The sequence below is a fragment of the Rana temporaria genome, chromosome 5 (assembly GCF_905171775.1).
Source record: "Rana temporaria chromosome 5, aRanTem1.1, whole genome shotgun sequence".
Lineage (NCBI taxonomy): Eukaryota > Metazoa > Chordata > Amphibia > Anura > Ranidae > Rana > Rana temporaria.
In genome coordinates this window covers 227,419,225-227,444,161 of record NC_053493.1, presented here as the reverse complement: position 1 = coordinate 227,444,161, position 24,937 = coordinate 227,419,225, and the positions used below count along the sequence as shown (strand labels likewise).

General features: G+C 39.7%; 1 protein-coding gene across 2 annotated transcripts in view; it reads left to right on the top strand.

Annotated features, from left to right (window-relative positions):
- The first annotated feature begins 2,351 nt into the window (after window positions 1-2,351).
- LOC120940616 (cadherin-9-like) overlaps window positions 2,352-24,937 on the top strand; it is a 253,777-nt gene continuing 231,191 nt past the window's right edge. For both annotated transcript variants that reach the window (XM_040353569.1, XM_040353570.1), the window contains exon 1: window positions 2,352-2,577. In XM_040353569.1, coding sequence (XP_040209503.1) covers window positions 2,356-2,577 — 222 coding nt within the window. In that variant the 5' untranslated portion in view covers window positions 2,352-2,355. The remainder of the gene's footprint in view (window positions 2,578-24,937) is intronic.

Genomic DNA, 24,937 nt, shown 5'->3' with positions numbered 1-24,937 from the left:
TGAGGTGTCACTGCGAACGTTAGAGCGAGAGCAATCATTTTGGCCCTAGACCTCCTCTGTAACTAAAAACATGTAACCAATAAAAAAAATGAATGCGTCGCCTATGGGGATTTTTAAGTATCGAAGTTTGGCGCCATTCCACTAGCGTGGGCAATTTTGAAGGGTGACATGTTTGGTATCTATTTACTCGGCGTAACTTCATCTTTCATATTATGCAAAAACATTGGGCTAACTTTACTGATTTGTTTTTTTTTAAGCACAAAAAAGTTTGTTTAAAAAAACACGCGTTCAAAAAATTGCTGTGCAAATACCGTGCGAGATAAAAAGTTGTAATGGCCGCCATTGTATTCTCTAGGGTCTTTGCTAAAAAAGAATATATAATGTTTGGGGGTTCTATGTAATTTTCTAGAAAATAAATGATGATTTTTACATGTAGGAGAGAAATCTCAGAATTGGCCTGGGTGCTCCAGAACGCCTGATGGTGTTCCCTGGATGTTGGCCCTCTGTATCTGGCCACGCTGTGTAAAAGTCTCACACATGTGGTATCGCCATACTCGGGATGAATAGCAGAATGTGTTTTGGGGTGTAATTTGTGGTATGCATATGCTGTGTGTGAGAAATAACCTATGACAGAAACAAGAATTTTTTTTTTATTTTTACAGAATTTTCAGTCTTTTTTCTTTTATAGCACAAAAAATAAAAAACCCAGAGGTGATCAAATACCACCAAAAGAAAGCTATATTTTTGTGAAAAAAGGACAAAAATTTCATATGGGTACAATGTTGTATGACTGAGTAATTGTCATTCAAATTGTGAGAGCACCGAAAGCTGAAAATTGATCTGGTTAGGAAGGGGGTTTAAGTGCCCAGAGGTCAAGTGGTTAAGGATATATATCTGCCTTAATATCTTTGTGTACTTAGTGAAAATAAGTGATTGTGGTTCTGCAGTTTGTCTGTATGTTGTGTCATCCCCTATTGATCTCGGGGTCTACCAACAGCTACCCAAAAATGTCCAGAGGAAGCTTTTTTCTGCAAAAGGCTTAGACAAGAAGACATGAAGGAGTTTATGGATTCTACCAACTGATACTTTCATATAATTAATGGTTATACAATATTTAACCTTAAATCCTGAGCTCCTATGTCTATTTGGGTATCTGTTGACATTTTTTAATATGGTGTCCTTGTGTGTTACATGTTATTTTAACTTTTGTAATAAATCATTTTCTAATTTGTTAAACTATTGCCTTGTGTTGTGTGGGTAAAGTCTGTCATATTTTGATGGAATATTTTTTTTAACTCATTCAATCATTTTGTATAATTAATGGATGTTGGCATAGTGGGGGTCCTTTCTTTCTAAGAATGAAGTTAGATTACCTCCAAGCATCATGTCTGGTCATACTGAGCATGTGTGTGTCCCAGGATAAAGAGACAACATATAAATGAACGTCAGCAACATGGTGGTAGTAGGAAAAAATCTTCTTTATTGAAAAGAATGTGTAAAATGTTCCATAGCATGACCCACACTGACCCATAGTCTATGAATAAGGTTTTTTTTCTGGAATGTAACAACTTGGGGTAGGTCATGCTATGGAACATTTGAATCCTTGTTTTTAAGAAGATTTTCTTTTTCAACTATCCCCTTGTTGCTGATGTTTGTTCATAAGTATCTACTGGGAAGCCAATAGAGACTGCTAGTCTGGCACAGTGAAGCACCATACTAAATTGTGATAGCGGTATAATTGGCTTGTATCACCTTCCCTTGTGGAACTGTAAAGAGAGAACATACTGTAGCTAAGTAACCATTCATTATAGCCTCATCTCCTTTCTGTACAGTGGCGAATATACTGCTCCCAAACTATGCACTGCATCTAGCAAATGAACATGGAACACAGCCTGATTGGGGGATCTAAATAATGTTGTTTAAAACCCATGTAAAATGCAATAAGCATACAAAACAATTGCCATGTTTTTAGTAGAAAAATATTCACAGTAACACCCATTGGATAACTGAGTGTGGTATAATACGTGGAGAAACACATTGCATGGTTTAAATTTATTCCCAAATATCAGAATTCTTATTAAATATATTACACAAGCAAAACTGTATATGGTGACATGATAAATAATAAAAATTGTAATAGATAGTGATTTTTTCCCCAGGGTTACTGAGTACTGTATGAAAATTATTTTGTCTTAGAGATAATTTCCTTGCCAGTTTTATTGATTTGAAAATTGACAGTGATGGAATAAATACATGAATAGATAGATAGATAGGTTAATATAGAATTAGATAGTTGGCACAAGAACATATTTTTGAACCTTAATAAATGCTTCTTTTTGCAGGTGTCTACAAATAATGAAGGTGCACATTAGTTTACTTTTCGTTGTGTGCACTTATTTAATTCTTATGATTCACACAACACCCTTGGATAGAACACAAATACACGATGACTGGAGAAAACATTCATTGTCAGAAGATGGTATCAAGGTGTTGCATCGTGCAAAAAGAGGATGGATGTGGAATCAATTTTTTTTACTTGAAGAGTATACTGGTTCAGATACACAATATGTTGGCAAGGTAAGCCCATGTCACCTGTCTTTTAAAAACTGTGAAGCAATACAAAAATAAAAGCATGAATATACAGTACATATAAAAAATAAGTGCATTTGTATTAGGTTATGAAAGGTTGTACTATTTTTAGCATGAGAATATTATAATTATTGTATGTGACTAATATTATTTATTGCAAACTACTTATTTATGTATTTATTTATTTATTTTCTATTGCACAGCTAAATAGGAATTAATAGTTGCCCTGGGGCTATATATTCTAATGGTCCCATTGTTTACCTTTGTATCTTGACATGTCAATTAGAATTGAATGGGATAGAATTGTCTGCAACAGAATATATAGGTGAGGATTATAATTGCCATATTTGATACAAGTGGTGGGGTCTTCTTGTTCACAACTTAGCATTTGGTTTTAATAAATATTTTAATAGATAGATTCACTCTTGCTGTATTAAAATCATAATCAACAGATTATTGGTTTTGAAGCAAATTGCCTAATTGGTTTGCACATCAATGGTACAAAAAAATAAAAAAATAAAGTAATTTCACTTTCACCTCTGGGTGATCAAAATGCATTGCATGGATATTTACAAACTGTGTTGAATATTATCACCTGTTTCTGCTCTAAAGAAACAGCTGTTTGTTGTTTTTTTATTATTATTATTATTATTATTATTATTATTATTATTATTATTATTATTATTATTATTCAATGTGCCTGAATAGGACAGCCTTTGTTAGTATTAATCAACTTGGGAAAATTAGGGAAGTCGCAGGGTCAGCAACTTTAACTATTTAACCACGATTCACACGTGTATTGGTTGTGTGGTTCATGTTTGTTCAGGCATTATTTAAATGGGATGATGTACCCCTGGGAAATGCTGGTCATTTAAAAAAAAATACAACTTCATGGAACTGTATGGTGCTTTGGTACCATGCAGTTTCACACACATGAAAATGTGCTACTTTGTATGCCAATTAAGAATAAATGATACCCTAAATGTCTGCTAAAGATCCGCGTATTTAGGCTTTGAGTCAGAAATACATATGATTATGCACAGATTCTCAGCTCGCACAAGTGTGAAAATAGTCTACAAGTAACTAACAGTTTAGAAGTACCTCACCAAAAATTGCATTTTTGTTGCAGGAGATGCCTAAATTCTGACTTGTACCTTAGTGCAGACTTCTTTAAAATATCATTACCTGCTTGTGTGCACAAGCAAGGTCCATAAAGACATGGATGAGCAAGTTTGGGGAGGAGGAACTTGACTGCCCTGCACAGGGTACTGACCTCAACCCGATAGAACACGTTTGGGATGAATTAGAGTAGAGACTGCGAGCCAGGCCTTCTCGTCCAACATCTGTGCCTGACCCCACAAATGCACTTCTGGAAGAATGATCAAACATTCCCATAAACACACACCCATCTCAGATGTTTACATTTTTCTACAGTTTGCAAGGTTATCAAAAATATTTAAGAATTTTTTACTTATGTTGATTTTAAACAAAGCTAAGGTAAGCTAAGCTGTAGAATGCCTAAAATTTAAAATATATATATGTTTTCTGGAGTCTTTGGGTCTGACAGAAGATTTTAGAATGCACCTAAATAATATTCCTGCAATAAGTGCATACTGATACTGATAAAGGTTGCTGTTCAAAAAAAAAAGAAACTAAAAGTATAAAAATCCATAGCCATTGCTGTGCTGGGTATATCACAGTACACATGCACAGATGTGCACACAGTAGTCACAGCAAGCAAATATACAGTTTCATGCACTGATATTCAGTCTGGAGCTTTCATTAGTAAATGCCTATATATTTGCTACTTTTTTTCTCTGGCTATATAGTATTTCTTACATGGTGTTGTGCTTGGGGTATACACATTCAAGTGGTTATTGAGTTTTTTACATTTGTTATTTTAATTTTTTTTTTACAGCTGTAACATGGTGGAACTCCATCTACTACCTTCAGCACTGGTCATGTGTGCACCACTATCCACTAACACTTGTAAACACAGAAGCCCAGCTTCTGTGTTTTAAAGTGGAAATGCACCTCTTCTGGTGGCTCCTGCAGTGTGTTTATGGGTGGCACGAGGAACATTTGATGCTGAGCTGCAGCTTGGATGCCAACACCTCCTCTGGGACTAGCTCTTGCTGCTGGTCAATGTGTGAAAGGCGCATCATTGAATGTGAGTGTGCAGCATGTGGGAAAATAAGACTTGACTAGTTGCCAATAAACAGATGAGGACAGTGGAGGGGGGAAAATAATGCAGGGAAGGGGGAAAAAGAGGTCTGAGCTGAGGAGTGGTGTAAGTGTTTGGGGCATGCAGTGGTAACAAGCTGCATGGCTTAGTTTATTAAGGAGGAAGAGGGTAGGGTTTGCACAAATAAGCTATGGAAGAATGGTTCAAAGGTGAGCTGTGAGACAAGGGTCTATATAGGTTAGGACATTTTGTCAACACTGCGGGGCCCCTCACCCTTGCCCACTGCATTAGTAAACTCGAAATGCCGAGAACCGAAAGTTTTAGATATCGCCAAATAGCTAATTTCCTCCAGTCCCTGTGGTCCTTAAACTCCCTCCCACTCTTGATCACGGACTATGAACGATGGTGTGGTCAAGCTATGGAGCAGAGGGGGGGGGGGGAAATATCAGTGATTTACCAATCACTTGGAGCATTGCAGAATGTCATAGAGTTTCTAGCGCGGCATCCAAGGGCATTCTAAACATAGCTCTGATCGAAGCGAACTTGAAAGTCCTTATGAGGTGGTACATGGTTCCCCTAAAAATTGCCCAAATCTACCCGAACGCCTAACCATTATGTTTTCACAACTGCGGTCATAGGGGGTTAATGCTACATACTTGGTGGGAATGTCCCAAGATCAGGGGACTATGGAATTAAATATTTCACACCATTAGAAAAATCACGGGTTTACCCAATCCGAAAGTCCCCTCAAATAGCCCTTTTAAACTTCCCTTGCCCTAGAACCTCTAAAATAGTCCAACGCCTTATAATGTTGTTTTTCCTTGGGACCAAGCTAACGATTGCTCGGGCCTGGAAACAACCGACTGTACCCTTTCTCTTGGTCAAAAGGAAAATATCATGGATTATGGTCCAGGAGAAGACAGTTAGTATCCTCTTGGATACTGCTGATAAACACGATGCTACCTGGGAACCCTGGTCCAAATACTTATCCCTACCGCCTATCGCATCTCTCACACCTGGGTCCATGTAGATGGGCGAGTACCACACGTCTTACAAGATATCACCACTACTTTTCTCTCTCTTTCCTCCTACTTTCCCCCTTCTCTACATTTCACTATCACCCCACAGGTATCACTAATAGACTACTGCCTTAAGACACAGTGTATGTATCCTCCCAATTAACAAGAGAAGGTTTTTACTGCTTGTCTTGATAGCAGACTGGACGACGTCTAGATCTTTTATCTGACACTTTCTGCTTAATGTATGCCGACGAGCTGTTATGCCTCTTTCCTCTGATAGTCCACTCAAGTGTCTAGGCATAGTACTCTTGTTAGGCATTTTAATTTTTGTTCTACTGTTGCCCTCGCTCTTTTTCATATTCCCTGCCACTGTTGTCACTTTGCATGTATGCACTTTGTTGTGTTGTGCTCTGCCTGGGGGGATGAGGCCTTTCCTCTCCAGCACAGCTAGATCCTGTGAGGGGTGCTGGGGGTGCGGGGTCTTCACTCCTACCAGAGCCAATTTTGTTAATGTTGATCCATTGTGGGTGCAGTGGACCTTTCTATCTTAGATATGCAATGTGTCATTTTCTGTACTACTTCAGCAGTTATTTTGTGAATGTTTTACCTGTATTTCTGTTGCTTTTCTCCATGCTGATATTTCAATAAAAATCTATTGAAAGTGCAAAGGTGAGCTGTGGACAGGGATTAGCCTTGGCTGGGAGTGCAGAGTTTAGCTATAGAAAGGGGAAGTGTGCAGACGTGAGCTGTTAAAGAGGGGTGCAAATGTGAGTTGTAGATGGGGATTTAGAGGTGAGTTGCATATGGGAGGTGAAGAGGTGAATTGTGGATAGGAGTAGAGAGATGGGGGTGTAGAGGGGAGCTGTGAATGGGAATATAGAGATGAGCTGTGAATGAGTAGGTGCAGAGGTGAACTTTGGACAGGAGTTTAGAAGTGAGTCTTGGACAAGGGTGCAGAGGTGAGCTTTGGATGGGGTGCAGGGGTGAACTTTGGATGGGGTGCAGAGGTGAGTCGTGGACAGTAGAGTTCAGAGGTGAACTGTGTACAGGAGGTGCAGAGATGATCTTTTTTTATTTTAATATGTTTTATTATGTTTTTCAGAGGTTAACAAAACATATACATAAACAAACGTATATGACATTATGATACACAAACTTTTTCTTGTTGTAACATTCGTCATATCAGTATATTCCAACTTTAATCCAGTAGAAATGTTATTGGTTGCTGTATTTATTTATCCATATAACCCAGGTTCTGTCAAACTTTTTACCATTCATAGAGTTCAAAGTTATAAGACGTTCAAAGGTATAGTTTTTACCACTTTCAATAGGTTAATAGAAGTGTTTCCAGTTGCGTAGTAGTAAGTTCCTAGTTTCTAATAGAATGTGGGTGATCACTGGTCTATAATTTGGGGGGAACTTCTCTATTCCTAAGTGGAGAATCGCTAACGCTGGGTTAGGGTGTGTATAATGTCTGTTAACGATGAGATCAGCAGGAATATTTGATTTCAGAGATTTTTTATGCTCGGGCAATGCCAAAACATGTGTAATAAATGTCTTATGCTTCCACAATTTCTCCAGCATTGGGGTGAGGTTTTTGAGTAAAATTTAGCCCCTCTGTAAGGTGTGTAGTGCCATTTATTTGTTTTTTTCATTGTTAAATCCCAGTGTTTGGTGCAGTGAGACGCTTTGTAGATTTTTCTAAATGCTTGTTGCCATTGCTCATTCGAATGAATGATACCTATTTCCGTTTCCCATTTTTGGTTTGCTATGATTTTCCAAAATGTAATTTTTTCTCAGATGAGGTTATAAAAAAAGAAATTCCCTTTGTGTTGTTTTTGGACATGGAGTAAAATAGCTATGCTTTAGTAGGCAACTTTATCTTTGGGATAGGGTTCAGTTTTTAGAAAATGTGAGATTTGTACACAGGAGAATAGTGTGTTATTTTGCAATTTATCTTCATTCAGAATTTGTTCAGCAGACTTAAGCTGTTGGCTGTCGAGAAGATCCGATACGTGTGTGATACTGTATTTTATGTGTGTTTTGGTTGTCAGCATGGGGATTTTGGCTGCTAGAATGTCAATTGGAAGCTGGTTGTCTATTTCAAATGTCTCAGTGTAATTTTGGGATAAAAGGTATTTCCAAGCCTGTATTGATACCCGAATAGGAGGTAATAGATATCAGACACCCCAATGTTTGCAATTGTCACCCATAATGAATGTTTTTAGGTCCTTTGTTGGGATCTGTGTCTTTTATATATCCACCCATAATGGTGTGTCATTCTCATGAAACCAGTGTTTGAGGTGGTCTAGTCTTGCTGCCCATAAGTAGTCATGTAGGTCTGGTAAGCCAGCACCTCCAATCCGTTTATTGGAGGTGAGATTGCTTCGGGGGCATCTGGCCTTTTTTCCTTACCATATACATTTTCATATGAGGTTGGATAATGTTCTAAGGTAATGTTGAAAAATGTGGGTTGGTAATGTTCAAAACACGTATAGGATCTATGGCAAAATTGTCATTTTATAGGCTGCTATTTTGCCTAGCCATGATCATTTTTGATGGAGGATGCAGATGGGTGTTGCTTTTTTAGGGGTAAACATTTTCCCTGGTGAAGGTTTTGACAGCACAACAGACAGAATTCAGTATTCAAGAGTATGTAGTACAGCAGTTAAGAATTTGGCATGGGGAAATCCAGGTAAAAACTTGTTCTAAGTGGAGGGGTTTGGGGAAGATTGTTTTTGGTTGTAAACTGGCCTGTGAGATATTCCCTCCTGAATCCTTTCACTCACTCTTTTGAACACTGCACTCTGTGCATAGATCACTTCTGATTGCTGCACCATGTGTGTAGAGCACTTGTATAATGCACTCCTGCACCCTGCATTTTGTGTATAGCACTCCTAAACCCTGCATGTAATGCACTCCTGAACCCTTCACTTTGTAGTTAGCGCACTACTAAACCTTGCACAATGTATAGTACTCAGGTTTGAACCCTGCACCCTCTGTATTATATGCTCCTGGTTTTATCTAACCACTTCCCATTCTGCGGATAGTGATCCAACGGCCGCAAGGTGGCTCTGACATACCAGGCGGCCTCCATATGATGTCCTCGGCTTCCCGGCCGTCTTATGTGGCGTGCACCCGATGTGGCGTGCACTCGGCAGCCGATGCATGTGCCTGGTGGCCCCGATGTTACAGAGCAGGTACGTGAATCTGTGTGTGCAAACCCTTGCCGTTTTTTTTCAATTACTTTTATCTGTAATGCCGGGACCCGACAATTCATTATAGCCGCGAGTAGTTTTAAATTAAGTTTTTCCTTTAGAAATGTCATTTTGTGCAGAGACTGTTATAAACACGCAAAACATGCACTACTTTACAGGCATACTATAGACACCCCCCAGGTACGAAATTTAAAGGTATGTTTCACTTTTATTGTTTTACTTTAAGCATTATTAAAATCACTGCTCCCGAAAAAAATGGCAGTTTTAAAAAAAAAAAAATTTGCATTGATACATGTCCCCTGGGGCAGGACCCCAAACACTTTTTATGACAATAACTTGCATATTAGCCTTTAAAATTAGCACTTTAGATTCCTCCCATAGACTTTCAAAGGGTGTTCCGCAGCTTTTGAATTTTCCGTGAACACACCAAATTGTTGGCTATTCAACGAATGAGTGCACAGCCAATGTTCGAGTCAAACTCATGTTCAACCCAAGCATAAAACTCATCCCTAATAGGAACACCGATCGGTCACCTCCCCCAGTCAGTCCCCTCCCCCCGCAGTTAGAATCACTCCCTAGGTAACACATTTAACCCCTTGATTGCCCCCTAGTGTTAGCTCCTTCCCTGCCAGTGACATTTATACAGAAATAAGTGCATATTTATAGCACTGATCGCTGTATATTTGTCAATGGTCCCAAATTAGTGTCAAAAGTGTCCGATCTGTCTGACGTAATATCACAGTCTTAACAAAAATAAAATCGCATACCAATGACATTACTATTAAAAAAAAGAATAATAATATAAATGCCATAAATCTACCCCCTATTTTGTAGATGCTATGGGCCAGATTCACATACCTCGGCGCATCTTTAAGCAGGCGTAGCGTATCGAATATACGATACGCTGACGTTACGCAGAGTGGTGAGCACATTATTCACAATGGAAATGCTCCCTACGTTGCGCCGGCGTAACGTAATTTAGTTGGCGTAAGCCAGCGTAAGTGTAAGTGGGTGTGACCTTATGCAAATATTGATCCGAGCGTGGAGCAGTGTTTTACGCCCATCGTATCCTGAACGGAGCATGCGCAGTGACGTGGACGTATGATCGCTCCCCTGTGCGCATTCTCACAACTACGTTGACGCTACTTCCTGGGATACGCCGGCCCACCGGCTTATGCCGAGCGCATAAATATGCCCAGCCATACGCCCGTCCGGCGCAAAAGTACATCCTGTTTGTTTCCCCCCCTGAAGCAAGGTACTTTTGCTGAGCGATGGCGGCAGCTGGAAATGGAGGCAAGGACAAGAGGAAAAAAAACTTAAACAAGGAGGAGAGGGCAATTATTATCAGGGCAATTGCCAAATATGATACATTTCTGCATGGTGCCCACAGTGCCCAGACCAGCAGGGCATGTAAGAGGGAGATATATGAGGAGATCACCCTGGAGGTCAATGCCGTGGGTAACGAGAACAAGACCCCCGACGATGTGCAAAAAAAAATCAATGACCTGAGATGTCGGGTCCGTGACTAGTTGGCCCTTATGAGCAAGCAGGCCATGGGCACGGGAGGAGGACCAGCCTGTGATCTGTGGTTGATGGATGAGGAGGAGGTCGTCGCCCAATGTCTGCAGTGGGATCAGGTGGAGGGCATGGAGGGATTCGACTCCGGTGACCAGGCCTTGAGGTCAGGTAAGTGTGTTTTATCTCCTATCCGGTGTGTAGCATGTGAGGGGGTGGAAGGGAACATGTGACAAGTATGTAGGTCCACCAACATGTGAATGCTTTGTGTCATCCACCGATGTGCTGGAGGGAGCTGGGCCGTCGTCGGCTGCTGGGCGACCCACACCATCCCAGGAGGAGAGTGCCCACACCTCTCCTCTAGAGGAAGTTGTGGAGGAGCACGGGGACCTGGAGGAAGTGGTCTACCTCGTTGAGGATCCTATCATCCCTGGACCCTCCCAACCCTCCTCCCTCATCAGGGGAAGCCCCTCACCCTCCTCCCTCATCAGGGGAAGCCCCTCACCCTCCTCCCACATCAGGGTAAGCCCCTCACCCTCCTCCACCATCAGGGAAAGACCCTCAAGGGCCTCCCTGTATACACGGCCCCAAGCCTCTCCTGCCCCCAGGAAGGCTACCCGCAAGACCTGCCATATGGGTGCTGTTGCCAGGGACCTGCGACGTGTGGCAGACAGCCTGGCCTCCTCGGCGCAGATTAACGACAGTCTGCAGGATATAAGTGGTAACTGTGCAGCTGTGGTGACCTGCGTTGGTGAGTTGGTGAGCTGGGTTGGTGAGCTGCAGGCCACAACCTCACGCATCGTGGCAGAGGTCAAGAGCCTGATAATGTCTGTAAAGGCCAAACACATGGCATATGCATACTTGCAACTACACCCCAAAACACATTCTGTTACTCCTCCTGAGTATAGCTTTACCATGTGTATGAGACTTTTTCACAGCCTGGCCACATAAAAAGGCCCAACATGCAAGGAGCTGGGACATAGGGGCATACTGTATATTACACATCTAATTTCTTGACTATCTATTACACTTTTGAAGGCCCTGGAGCACCAGGACAATGGAAATGCTCACACAATGACCTAATTTTGGAAAGCAAACACCTCAACATATATTCTATGAGGCATGATGAGTTTTTTGAACATGTCATTTTTTCACAAGTTTTTGGAAAATGTGGAAAGAAAATGTGGAAAGAGTCAGGCATTTCTAGGTTTGTTCTACAGTGAGTATGATTATTTTTTAAGAATACTGAATAAATGAGTGAGGTTAATAAATAGTGTTGGGGAACTTCAGACTGGAGGATACTTTTAGGCATTTTAGATAGCAGAAAATAGGCAATTATCATTAAACTACTGTATATGTTAAATGGTAGTATTTACTGATAGTAACACATAAAAGCTCTTCACTTTATTCTTTGACCACACTTAAATAGCCTGAAAACTGTTTGAGTAGCAACAAAATATGGGGCTGAAGCAAAGCAGCCTAAATTTATAATTATGTTCTCCATGTGGCAAATCTATTTCCTATCGGAATGCTGGAAATGTTTCAATAACATCTTATACAATCCTATGGCCAATATGCAACGGATTATATCCTATACATGTGAGAGAAGCTGTCTATTATATGCTTTTAAAGCCCTTTTAATGGAGCCATCTAATCTAAAAATGTACACAGTGGACCACTGATATATACATTTATTTGATCTTCCTAACAAACAGGGGAAAACAAAGCAAATTCTAAAGCAATTATGTTAGTCTGTGATGAATTTAGAATCCACTTACCAAATTGTTATCTCAAATTATAATGTATTATAGCTTCCTGTCACTATCCCCTCTTTAAATTGTGAGACTGTAAATTGTATTATATTTTATTGGAATGTTGAAGCTGAAGTAACATACAGTTAATATAAAAAATACGTTTGAGGCTCTAGATCATTAGAACTAGTGTATTAGACACAGGTTGAGGCCACATAATGTTTTTGTCATTATTATTGTTATTAATATTACAATATATATATATATATATATATATATATATATATATATATATATATATATATATATATATATAAATGTTTATCCAAAGCAAAAATATGCTTACTATTATTAGGGAATGGTTTAACCGTTTCACCAGCAGGTCTGTATGGCATACGGACCTACAAAACTGCTTGCAGCTGGCCGGGTAGGGAATACGGACCTAATTTCTCCTTCTGCTATAAGCTCCTGGTCACTTCAATGACCATACACATATAACAGAATTGTTCAGCAGTTCATGCTTCTTCTTCCACCAAGCATGGATTACCCCAACACCTGATCACCCCCCCCCCCCCGCAAACCAGATCCTCTGCAGCTACCCTTAGAAGTCAGCATCCCCCCTCTGCCACTCCCACCGGCTTCAGGAGCTGCAGGGGCTTAGAGGGGAGCACAGTATGATCGCCCCCTGTACTGGCCCTCTCACCTCCGATCCATCTCTTCTCCAGCAGCATTCCTCCTTTCCCTCCCGCCGTCTGCAGCTACTGACCAGCGAGCTGTCAGGCTAGAAATAATGGAGGGAGAGGGAGCAGTGTGGGTGAAGTTAGGGTTTGGGGGAACATGGTAAACATGTGTTTATTCTACTGGCCATTTCCTTTTTAAAAATATATGGTTTGTGGGGGTCTTTTATAAACTCTGAAAGCTGTAAGTTAAAAATGAAAACCTCCAGATTTTTTGAGAAATTTGGTTATTTATAGTTTGTGTACATTCATTTTTCACCATTTTGCAAAAAGGTGCCATTTAAAATTTACAAATATTTGTTATTTATTAACTGAATACATATTACGTTTTTATATTTAGTAGGAATTTAGCTTGACTTAAAATAAATGGAGAATTAGCTGTCATTGTGTCTGCTAATAATGATTTTATTGTATTTTTACCCAAAAAATTGCTTTGATAAACAGTTGTGCAAATTTTGCGGGTCCTTAAAAATCAGTAGCACCTTCCTTTTATTCTACTGGTCTTATGTTTTAAGAACATATATGGTTTTAGGGGTCTTTAACAAACTCTGAAAGCTGTAAGAGAGCAATGAAAACCTTCAGGTTTTTTGAGAAATTTGGTTATTTACATTTTTGCATATGTTCAATTTTCACCATTTTGCGAAAAGGTGTAATTAATACAGGTTAAGCTTTTATATTTGGTAGGAATTTAGAAGGGATTTTGTAAAATGTGCTGTGTTTATATCTGCTAAAAATAATTTTAGAGAATTTTTAGCGACTATATTGTTTTGATAAACATTTGTACAAATATTGCAGGGTTTTAAAATCAGTAGCATCTTCTTTTTATTCTATAGGTCATGTGCTTTCAGATTTTTTTTTCTTTAACAAACTGTGAAAGCTGTAAGGGCAAAATGAAAACCTATTTTTTTTGGATATTTACGCGTCTGTTCGATTTTCACCATTTGGCAAAAAGGCATAAAAGGCATAATCTAAAATTTACAAATAGTGGGTATTTATTAACTCAATACAGGTTAGCTTTTATATCAGCTTTTATATCTGCTAATTTCTTGCTAATAAGAGGCATAAAGAATTGTTTGAAAATGTAAGTTGTTTTTACCACAAGTTGTTTGAAAATACAGAAACAAAATTAAAATGTATTTATCAATTAATAAGGTATTTCTAATGCAAGGCATAGACATACTTAGAATTACATCTCAATAACATTCTTATACTCCTCCTGAGTATGGCAATACCACACGTGTGAGACTTTTTCACAGCTTAACCACACAGAGGGGCCCAACATTCAATGAGAACCTTTGGGCATTCTAGGGCCATAAATTCCAATTCAAATTTCCTGACTATCTTATGACATTTTTTAAGGCCCTAGAACATAAGGACAGTGCGGAAATCCATAATATGACCACGTTTTGAAAAGTAATCACCCCAACATATTTTCTAAAAGGCATAGAGAGACTCCTAAAAATAATATTTTGCCACAATATTTTGGAAATATTTTTTTTAATAGGATATTTTTAACACACAGCATGGACATACTTAGAATTACAGCACACCTAAAACACATTCTGCTATGCCTCTCAAGTATGGGGATACTGCAAGACATAAAAAACCTTTAGAATGTCTGCACTGAACATTGCAACCTGCATATCACAAAAATTAACCAAGACTACATAGAAAAGAGTATACTGTAATGGTCACCTCTTACGAGTGGCCAATAAATATAGCATAGTGTAGCTTCACCTACAGCAGCCCCTGTTCCTAAAAGCCAATCGGGCCTAACCTACTGATATGTGGCTGTTACCCTAGCACTACACTATGTTTGCGAGCCAGGAAGTGCAGGAGGTAGAACAATGGTTAAACAAGAGTATATGTAGTTTCAGTAGTGAAGTTGTCTGCAGAGGATGGAAGAGACTGGTATCTCATAGGAACGTAGCTAGTGGGATGTGCAGATGTGGCCAGGCAGAGACATGGTCAGTGAACAGGCAAAGCAATAGTCCAGGCAGCAAGCAGGAACATGGTTTATAAAAAAGACCAGGGTCAGTACAGTCAACAGACGGAGATGCAGTCAGTAAATAGCCAAAGGATTGGTGCAGGCAGAAACATCACACTTAGGGCCTTGGTCAGGTAAGACCAGACACAGGGGCAGAGGCTTCTTCCCATGCAAAGGTTTTTAAAGCCTCCAGACTTCAGACCCTGATTCAATAATTACAAAACCCAGAGAAAATTCAAAAGCTTAGTTTTCTCCACTTGGAGACATCATTCTAGAGGCTCTTACTCAGAAACACCTGTGTTGTCTTGTATTAAACTACTACAGTGGTGGTTAAAAAGTTCATTCCAGGCGGCAGGCAAGAAACATGGTCAATTAACAGGCCAACGTCAGTTAAGGCAGTAGTCAGAGGCATGACAGATTAACAGGCCAGGTTCAATTTAGGGGGCAGGCAAAAGCATGGTCAGTTATGGAGAAATATCTTCACCAGCTTCACAAATATTGTAGTCAAGTGTAGTGGATACAGAAGCAGTCTCCTATACATAGATTTGGCTAGAAGGGACATTGAGGACAATAGTATTGGGTGTCACACCTAATTTTGTGGGGTTTGCAGTCTTTATTATGCTGGGGGATGATATAGAGGAAGTGTCTTTCATGCAGACTGCTTACTGCAATAGAACAAATGTTAGATAATGGAAGTTACAATCTCCTGTTGGTATTGTAAGAAGGTGACAAGTCTTTCTGTGAACTTGTGTTAGAGAATGCAAGATTTGTACAGGGTACAGTAGAAAAGGTAGATGGATTTGTATTTGTACTAATGGGTGGATCTGCTTGTAGCTAAGTAGGGCTGTAACATTTGGTTATTAAAATTCACACCTCCCATTAACCGGTTTTCCTAGGATTTCCACTGAGGTGCCTTTGTGGATGGAGTAAAGAACATACATAACCCTTTTACATTTCCATTTCAAAGCCAAAATCTCTTAATTCCACAAACTGGCTCACTCCCCCTTTTCAGCTTTGTGACAACCAGTCTTTGTGGGAGGTCCTTGTAGTTTTGCCACACTGTACCACAGGCTAATGTTTTCTGGAGGTAAAGGTGGCGGAAAAGGGACTGGCTGGTGTAAAAGTTGTGCACATAGAGGTGGTACCCCTTTTGAAATGAAAGAGAGGAGGGTGAATGGCAAATGTAAGCTTGTGCCACATCCAGTATATATGAGAAAAGAAAAAGGGCGTTCCCCTGGGTGGACTTTTAAGCCACTTATAGTTTTCCAAAATCTACAGGATATTAAGAGTAAAAAAAGGGTTTTATTCACAATTGTACATGTTTATCAAAAAATGAAACATTGAATTAAAATACACAATTCCAATGGCTATCACCATATAGGTAAATACAAGAAGAACCTTCTTTACACCCGACACATTTTGGAATAACCTTCTTCAGGGATGTGTAGAGAAGGACAATTAGTTTATGTATTATAAAGGATGATGAATATTTCATTGGATATGTTTTAAAAGAATTGAAAATATACACAACACGCTGGGTTCAAGCAATGAGGTTGCCAGTCAAAGAAGGGTATCAGGGTGTACAATTAATGCAAGTCTGGGATGTCCCTAACGGGATGAACATCCCAAACTTGCATTAATTGTACACCCTGATACCCTTATTTGACTGGCAACCTCATCCTTTATAATACATGAACTAATTGTCCTTCTCTACACACCCCTGAAGAAGGTTATTTCGAAACGTGTCGGGTGTAAAGAAGGTTCTTCTTGTATTTACCTATATGGTGATAACCATTGGAATTGTGTATTTTAATTCAATGTTTCATTTTTTTGATAAACATGTACAATTGTAAATAAAACCATTTTTTTACTCTCAATATCCTGTATATTTTGGAATACTATTAGTGCCTTAAAAGTCCACCCAGGGGAACTCCCTTTTTCCTTTCCCTCTTTTGAAATGGTGGCTTTCTTTTTTAAACTTAGACCTTATACAAATACTCTGTGGCACTCTCACAGAGTTTGTATAATTTCACACAGTATCTGGTCCTTTTACTTAGGATTGATGCCCAGCCTGCCAGTAAAATAATTGATCAGTGGCCTATTGTTGTACAGCTTGACATATACAGGTAGGGCACAGGGAATTGTCATTGAAGTGTAGAAATTGCATAATTATTTTATAGCGGGTTCTGGACATAGTAGAGGAATACAATGGCATATGGAGAATGAATGGATGGACATTGTGGATCAGTAGGACCCTTTTGGCTGATGTAATACCCCACTGCTAGTACTTGGTCTTTCATCTGGGTTTACAGCACTGCTTGTGCAATCCACTTTAGAGGGTGGTATTGTGCTGCTTGTAGTTGCCTGCTGCTCTTCAAAACATCTTATTCTTTTTGTTGGGACCTCTTCCTCCTCAGTTACTTAACCTCTGCTCTCCACAGATTCATATTTAGAGTCTGAGTCTGACATGAGAGTTCCCTGCTACTCTCATCTGTCATGCTTAGAATTTGGAATGGCTCCTCACTGATTTTTTTGGACATGGAGTTTAAGTTCTGGTAAAACTGTACTGTTGACATTGGTGCATAGAAGACTTGCTTGACTGCAATCAGGGACATTGCCTCTGCTGATACTTGTGTGGAAGTGATCAGGACACTAGGGCTGATGTATATTGGTCTGGCTTCACTTCAATCAGGGCCACTGACTCTGGTATTGCAGTTATTAGGATGCTGGTATAGTGGTGATCAGGATGTTGGTATGGCAGTAATCAGGACTCACTGGTATGGCGGTGATCAATATGCTAGTATAGCAGTGATCAGTACATTGGTGTGACAGTAATCAGGACACCCTGTTATGGCGGTGATCAGATCATTCGGGTGGCAGTGATCAGGAAACTAGTATGGCAGCAATCAGGATGCTAGCATAGTGGTGATCAGGATGTTGGTGTGGTGGTGATCAGGAAAAAGTGTTATGGAAGGGATAATGACATACTGGTATGGCGATGATTAGGAGACTAGTATGGCAGTGATCAGGACACTAATGTGGCAGGTATCAGGATACTGGTATGTGGCAATAATTAGGATGCCACTGGTATGATGGTGATCGGGACAATGATATGGCAGTGATCAAGATGCCACTGGTATGACAGTGATCAGGATGCAACACTGGTATGACAGAGATCAGGACACTGATATTGCTGTAATAAGGATCTTGTTATGGCAGTGCTCAGAATGATGGTATGGCGGTGATCAGAATGCTGGTGCAGGGGCGTAGTTAAGGGGGGGGCAGGGGTGTTCAAACACCTCCAGGGCCAAAATTAAAGGCATGGTGTCTCTAATCTGCAGCTGCACATGGCACCAGCGACAGCCAGCACTGCAGTCAGTGGCACACATAGTGTAATAATGCCGCTGCAGCAAGTGTAATAGATTAGTAGGCATACCCGCACGCATGTTGTGGTACACTGCCAGGCCAGTCTATCGGGCTCGGACTAAAGGCTGACAGATCTATCACTAGGCAGCACAGTTGGAGCCAGCGGTGCGTGTAGTCCTACCTACTGCACACCATGTATTCCTGTTGGCTTGCAGTGCCACTCCCACCGTGGGCTTGGGAGAGGAGCTTTGCCTGGGCCCTTGAGCCCAGAGTGCTTGTACAGTTCAGTGTAGCTCACGTCCCCCACATGGATGAACTGCTGCTGTCTTGTCCAGTTATGTCCCTCTTTCTCTTCTGGCCTAGTCCCAGAGCATGCTGTTGCTGGCATTCTGCTGTTCATACTAGGTAATCGTGAGTCAGTGAGAGACTGTCTGTGATTCTGTGTGGCAACTGGCAAAGTATGTGATTGAGGTTGGCTGGGCTAAATTTTGCATTGCTTGTGTTATTGAAAGTTGACTGAGGCTAAGCTGAGTTTTCTATTGCTTGTGTTACTTACAGTCCAGCTTGGCACCAGCAAGCTTGTTGTGGTGCTCACCGGTTTACTGATTCAGCAGGTGTCACCACAACATATATGCCAATGCCATAGCCAGGCTGGACTTTCTGCTGCCCTCAGTTGCATGCCTTGGCCCTGTTTTACCCCTGGCTCATACATATGTGGTACAGGAAACACTTTGATCCCTGTGCGATTCTGCACCGCATTGACATCACACTCTGTTTTTGATCTGCTGCAGGTGTCAATTTAAAGTTAACAACCCCCCAAAAGAACGGCACAAATGCAGTGTTTGTCTGAACCAGATTGCATGGTTGGTTTTCAGAAACAGGTGCCTGCAACCACACTGCAACCGGTTTACATGGTCATTTTGTGAATGCAATCTGGTGCAGACAAACACACTGTGTTTTGCAACCTTTGTTTGGTGTGTTGTTATGATTGCACTGACACCCACTGCAGATTACAAGGGGGGTGCAATATGAATGAAGTGCATGAAATGTGCATAGATTGAGGGTTTCCCACATTGTAGTGTACCTCTGCATATCTCCTAAGCAGTAGTATGTTTTTCTTCTGCCAGTGCAGAAAGGTGTGCAATTACACACCTTCTTGCTCCTGCTTAGACGTAAACCTAGCCTAAAGAGAAGTCAGTGGCCCGGATTCAGAGAGATCTGTCTATCTCTCAGTGGGCGTAACGTATCTCAGATACGTTACGCCGCCGTAAATTAGGGCGCAAGTTCCGTATTCAGCAAGAACTTGCACCCTATGTTACTGCGGCGTAACGTATGTGGTCCGGCGTAAGCCCGCCTAACTCAAATGTGGATGATATGGGCGTGTTTTATTCAAATTTAGTGTGACCCCGTTTGTGAAAGAATCCCAGTGTGCGTGCTCGAAATTACGCCGCAAATCGTCAATGCTTTAGACGTGAACGTAACTTACATACAGCCCTATTCGCAAACGACTTACGCAAACGACGTAAGATTTTCTAAATTTGATGCGGGAAACGTCCATACTTAAAATAGGATACCCCTCATATAGCAAGGGTAACTTTACGCCGGGAAAAGCCTAACTTAAACAACGTAAAAAAATGCGCCGGGCGGATGTACGTTTCTGAATCGGCGTATCTACCTAATTTGCATATTCCTCGCATAAATATACGGAAGCACCACCTAGCGGCCAGCGTAAATATGCAGCCTAAGATACGACAGTGTAAGACACTAACGCCAGTCGGATCTTAGGGAAATCTATGCGTAACTGATTCTATGAATCGCATAGATATGACCCCGCAACTCAGAGTTACGACAGTGTATCCGGAGATACGCCGTTGTAACTGCTCTCTGAATCCGGGCCAGTGTATTCAAGGCTGGTAATTTGGAAGTTGTTTTTTTTATATTTTATTCTGTGATTAATTGAAAATTAAGCTAATGTGAACACAGTGAGTGCGCTGTCTTCCACAAGATGGTGCCCTTTGTACCTGCCCAGCATAATTGGCTATTACAGTGCACCTGTGGATTTGCAGTGTATTCCCCCTTTTTTTGTTTTTTTATCTGTAAAAGTCCAAAAAAGTCAGTAAGTGCTCTCTCTGACACAACATGGTGCACTCTGCACCATAATAGCCAACTTTACTGAGGAGGTGCAAAGGGCACAATTTCCTTGTAGGTAGGCAGCACACGCACTTTGCACCTATTCAGTTTGGACACTAATACTGGACAATAGCCAACAGCATTCATAAAAACTGGAATAAGGAACAACTGAAATCAGGTTTTATTTTCTAAAGCACCTGATAAAATACAATTAAGAATGTAATTGCTTACTAGGGGCAACACATATAATTTTTCATTTTTCCAGTCTTTATAATATTGGCACAATTTATTTATTTAAAAATACTTTTACTTAATAATAACTCTCTACAATAATAATTTTCTACAATTTTTCATAAAAATATTTTATCTGTTGAGCTTCATTTTATTGTAACAGTGTTCATGAAACTATAACTTGCATTTTACTATACATTTTCATTTTTTCCTTGGCTTTTAAATATATGCACACTTTTTTAAGCCACCTCATGGAACCACCTTTTTGCTTTAAAACTATTTACAGCATATATGGGCATCTATGTAGACTTATCTATTATCTTAAAATGGGACTAGCAAGGTAATTACTCTTTTAGCTAAGCACCACATTTTAAAAGCTTAATTTATTTTTAGTTGAAACTCTTATATTCAATTGTTCCATTTTGTAATTGTGGTCAGGTGAAATTCATTACATTATGTGATGCCATTATTCCTAGAGAAAAGCTGTGTAATAGTTCAAGTAAAGCTTGAATGCTTTGTTGAATAAAGTGGTTAATGGTACATAGTTCATTTTATTTTCAAGACTAGTGAGGGGTTAATTCATGCAACACATTTTAGAGACCTGAAGGATCCAACAGTTATATATTAGAGAGCTGCCATTTGTTACTACGTTTAAGTAATACAATTGGAGGCCTAATATCAATAACATTCTACAGTATAACTTTTAATGTATATAAAAAACCTTCTTTTTATTTTTGCTTTGTCTCCCCCCCCATTTTTATTTTTTCCCCTCTCATCTCCATATACCTTTCACCCCTTTCTTTCATTTCTACAAAACCCACCTGTCCCTTTCTTTTCTCTCTATATGTCTTTATGCTGCAATATTACTATATATCAGTTTAATGCAATCACATTGTTCTAATGTTTGTGTTACTATGTCATGATGTTAACAATGATTTTGTTTTTGCCCAACTTATTACTTTGTTATTGTAATGACATTTCTTTTGTTTTCAATAAAATTTTTGATTGTGAAAAAAAAAAGTAATGTCACTGTGCTTAAATAAAAAATGCAGCACACGCCTTATCATAGAATGAGGGTCCTGCTCCCCCATATATACCAGCATGATGGACAAGACTAAAATTTGATGCACCAATTTTAGATATAGTCATGTAAACACGCTCAGCACACATGACTTTAGATGATTATTGTCACGCAGTGTCCAGGATTAAATCCCAGGGCCTGGTGTTCTTTGACAGTTTTCCTATGTCCTGAACCACCAGCGAACTGGTTTTATGTTAGCATCCTAGTTATGTTCTTTTTCACTAGTGGTAGATGTTTGCTCCACCCTGGGAATATATTTAAAGGGGAAGGGGGAAGGGGAAGGCGCAAGTGGTGTCACTGGGTGTGATAGGTATCTTTGAAATAAAAGGTACCTTGGGGAGGTCAACCGACAAATGGCGGTGCTGTTACTGTAACCTTTTTAAGCATATAAATGATATAATGAAAGTGGGTAAGCTGGGGGATGGGATGCAGTCTAAGGAAAGACTGTAGAGTTTAGATTAGGGGGTTACTGTTAGTATCAGAAAATGACCAAAAAAAAAAACTTTATTAGAAATATATCAAAAAATAAGTTTATTTAGCATGGTGTCGTGCAATACAAAAATGATCAGATATTGGATCCAATTAGTTTTAAAAGTTCCTTTACACGTATAACAAGACTGACAGGACTCACAAAGACTACAAATAACGGCGCCCGTCTACGCGCGCTGAAAGTTCACACATCAGTGACATGCATCATAGGGGTATGGTGAATTTTAAAGTCACGATCGTGGATCGTAGAGACTGAAGACTGAGTGTCTATATGTGGGAAACGTGAAGTCTCACCACGCAGATGATACTATGTTATCAATTTGATGCATTATCTGGTGGGTGAACCTTGGGAGAGGGGGAGGTGTGGAGTGTATCATGTGTTATCAAAAAAATCCCAAAATTGTTTTAGAAAAATAGCAAAAATAAATAATTTGAATAATAATTATTATACATCTGGTGGAAGTCCATAAATAATGTTAATCCAGGATAGTGGAATTGGTACTGGATAACTATTAGAGATTCTGGCTATATGATGTCTTAGGAGTCAAAGCTGATAATGATACTTTGTTAGTATAATTTGTTCAAGCTGAGTAAGTAGTGTCAAAATTGATTGATCAAGTAATAAAATCGCATAGAAGTATTACTTTGCATATCCGTTGAAATCAATGAATTTGAATTAACGAAGCACTGATCAGTTGTTAGTAGTATGCTGTACACTTTATGGTTAGTTCTGATTTATATAGCGAATCAATTATGGTTTCATTTCAGATAGTTCCAAAATTTTTCTAATAGGGATTTAGTAACAATAATAAACCAAGCACTATAAGAAACTGTTTGTCATAGCATAAGTTATGGTTCCATGACAATTGGACAGATTGCTTTGCATTTCCATTTGTTACTTTAACGTGAATACTGCGAGGTCTTTGATTGTCCAATGTAAAATAAAGTTACAGACCTGTGTTTGTTGTGCATCTGGTTGGTAACAGCATCTATGGGAGTGCAGTAGCAAATTTACCAGTGATGTTCCGTTGGTCCATATGGTCATTAGGGACCTTGATGTGCTGGTTTCAGTAGTTCCTCCTGTTGGTTTTTCACTGAACGTAGTTGGAGAGGCTGTACGGTACACGATAGATGGCGTGTGTGCTAGGACGCTGACCTGCTGACAGCCAGTCTATCGCCGGGCGCCTCCTCGGTTTGTATGTTATGTTCCAAGGGAAGGCCGGTCGTTCGTTCTCCCTTCAGTCGGCTTAACGCCGGAGTGGACGTAGCAGGCGTCGGATTGTGACGTCGACGCGTTTCGCCGTGCTTAGTGGCGTAGCTTCTTCCTGGACGTGCTACACAATGAGTCAGTGGATGTTTTATATTGTTACCTAGCAATCTTGCTTGATGTTAATCAGGGATAATGATCGCTTTTGAAATAGTGGCACTGATTGGCACTATGCGATACATCAGTGCAAAGGAACTTGTGGTTTTCAAAGAAAAAAGCCGTGGTGTAGTTTTGCACTACTTTATTGGAATTATAGGTACCCTGTATATGGCCATTGGTGTCAGATACTGATAAAGACAACAGCATCATCATTTAGGTGGTAGTTTTTCCGTGATGAATTATGCGTTGGGTAATTTACCAGTGCAGGGGTTTAGAAATATAATGTCATTTGTTTATTCTTGTTGCTTGAACTATAACAAAATAAGACTAGACAAAAATAGAGAGACTAGAATATAGAAGATAGTGAGTAAAGTATAAATAAGTTGGTATATTGATCTTGAAGTAGAGTTGAAGAATTATATATTCTTAGGAATTAAGTATCGCTTAAATGTGTTGATATCAATGGATACGATAGGGAACAAACGACAAAAACAATAAACACAAAATAAGGCAATGAAGTTTTTTATGGAGTGTTTCTTAGTAGAATATGGCTCTTGTCGTTGGGTATTCCCTGGATCATTAAATAACCACGTGATTTAGCGAATATTTAGATGGTACAAGAAAAAAATTAGGAATTAAATTGTATTAATTTGGCCATACTATTCTAAGAAAGGGGGGAAGATGGTTAGCTGTCATGTAATGAACGATCTATGAATTCAAAAAAACTTGTAAATTTAATTCAGTGTTTAGGCCAGATTTGTAGTCTTTGTGAGTCCTGTCAGTCTTGTTATACGTGTAAAGGAACTTTTAAAACTAATTGGATCCAATATCTGATCATTTTTGTATTGCACGACACCGTGCTAAATAAACTTATTTTTTGATATATTTCTAATAAAGTTTTTTTTGGTCATTTTCTGATACTAACAGTAACCCCCTAATCTAAACTCTACAGTCTTTCCTTAGACTGCATCCCATCCCCCAGCTTACCCACTTTCATTATATCATTTATCCACCCTGGGACCAGCTGTCAGCAGTCTTCTCATTAGTATCCCAATATATTCCCACTTCCCCTTCCTGTCTGTGCCGTTTCGGTTGCTGACTTGGTTCGTTCTTAACCTCGATTCTCTGATTATCCCTTGTACTTTTGCTTGTCTCGTTGCCGACCCTGCCTTTCTTGTTCTTGATTATGATTCCTACATTTTCCCTTGGACCTGGTTTACCTTACTGCCGACCCTACCTGGCTTGTTTGACTGCGCTCTTGGATCGTCCTCTT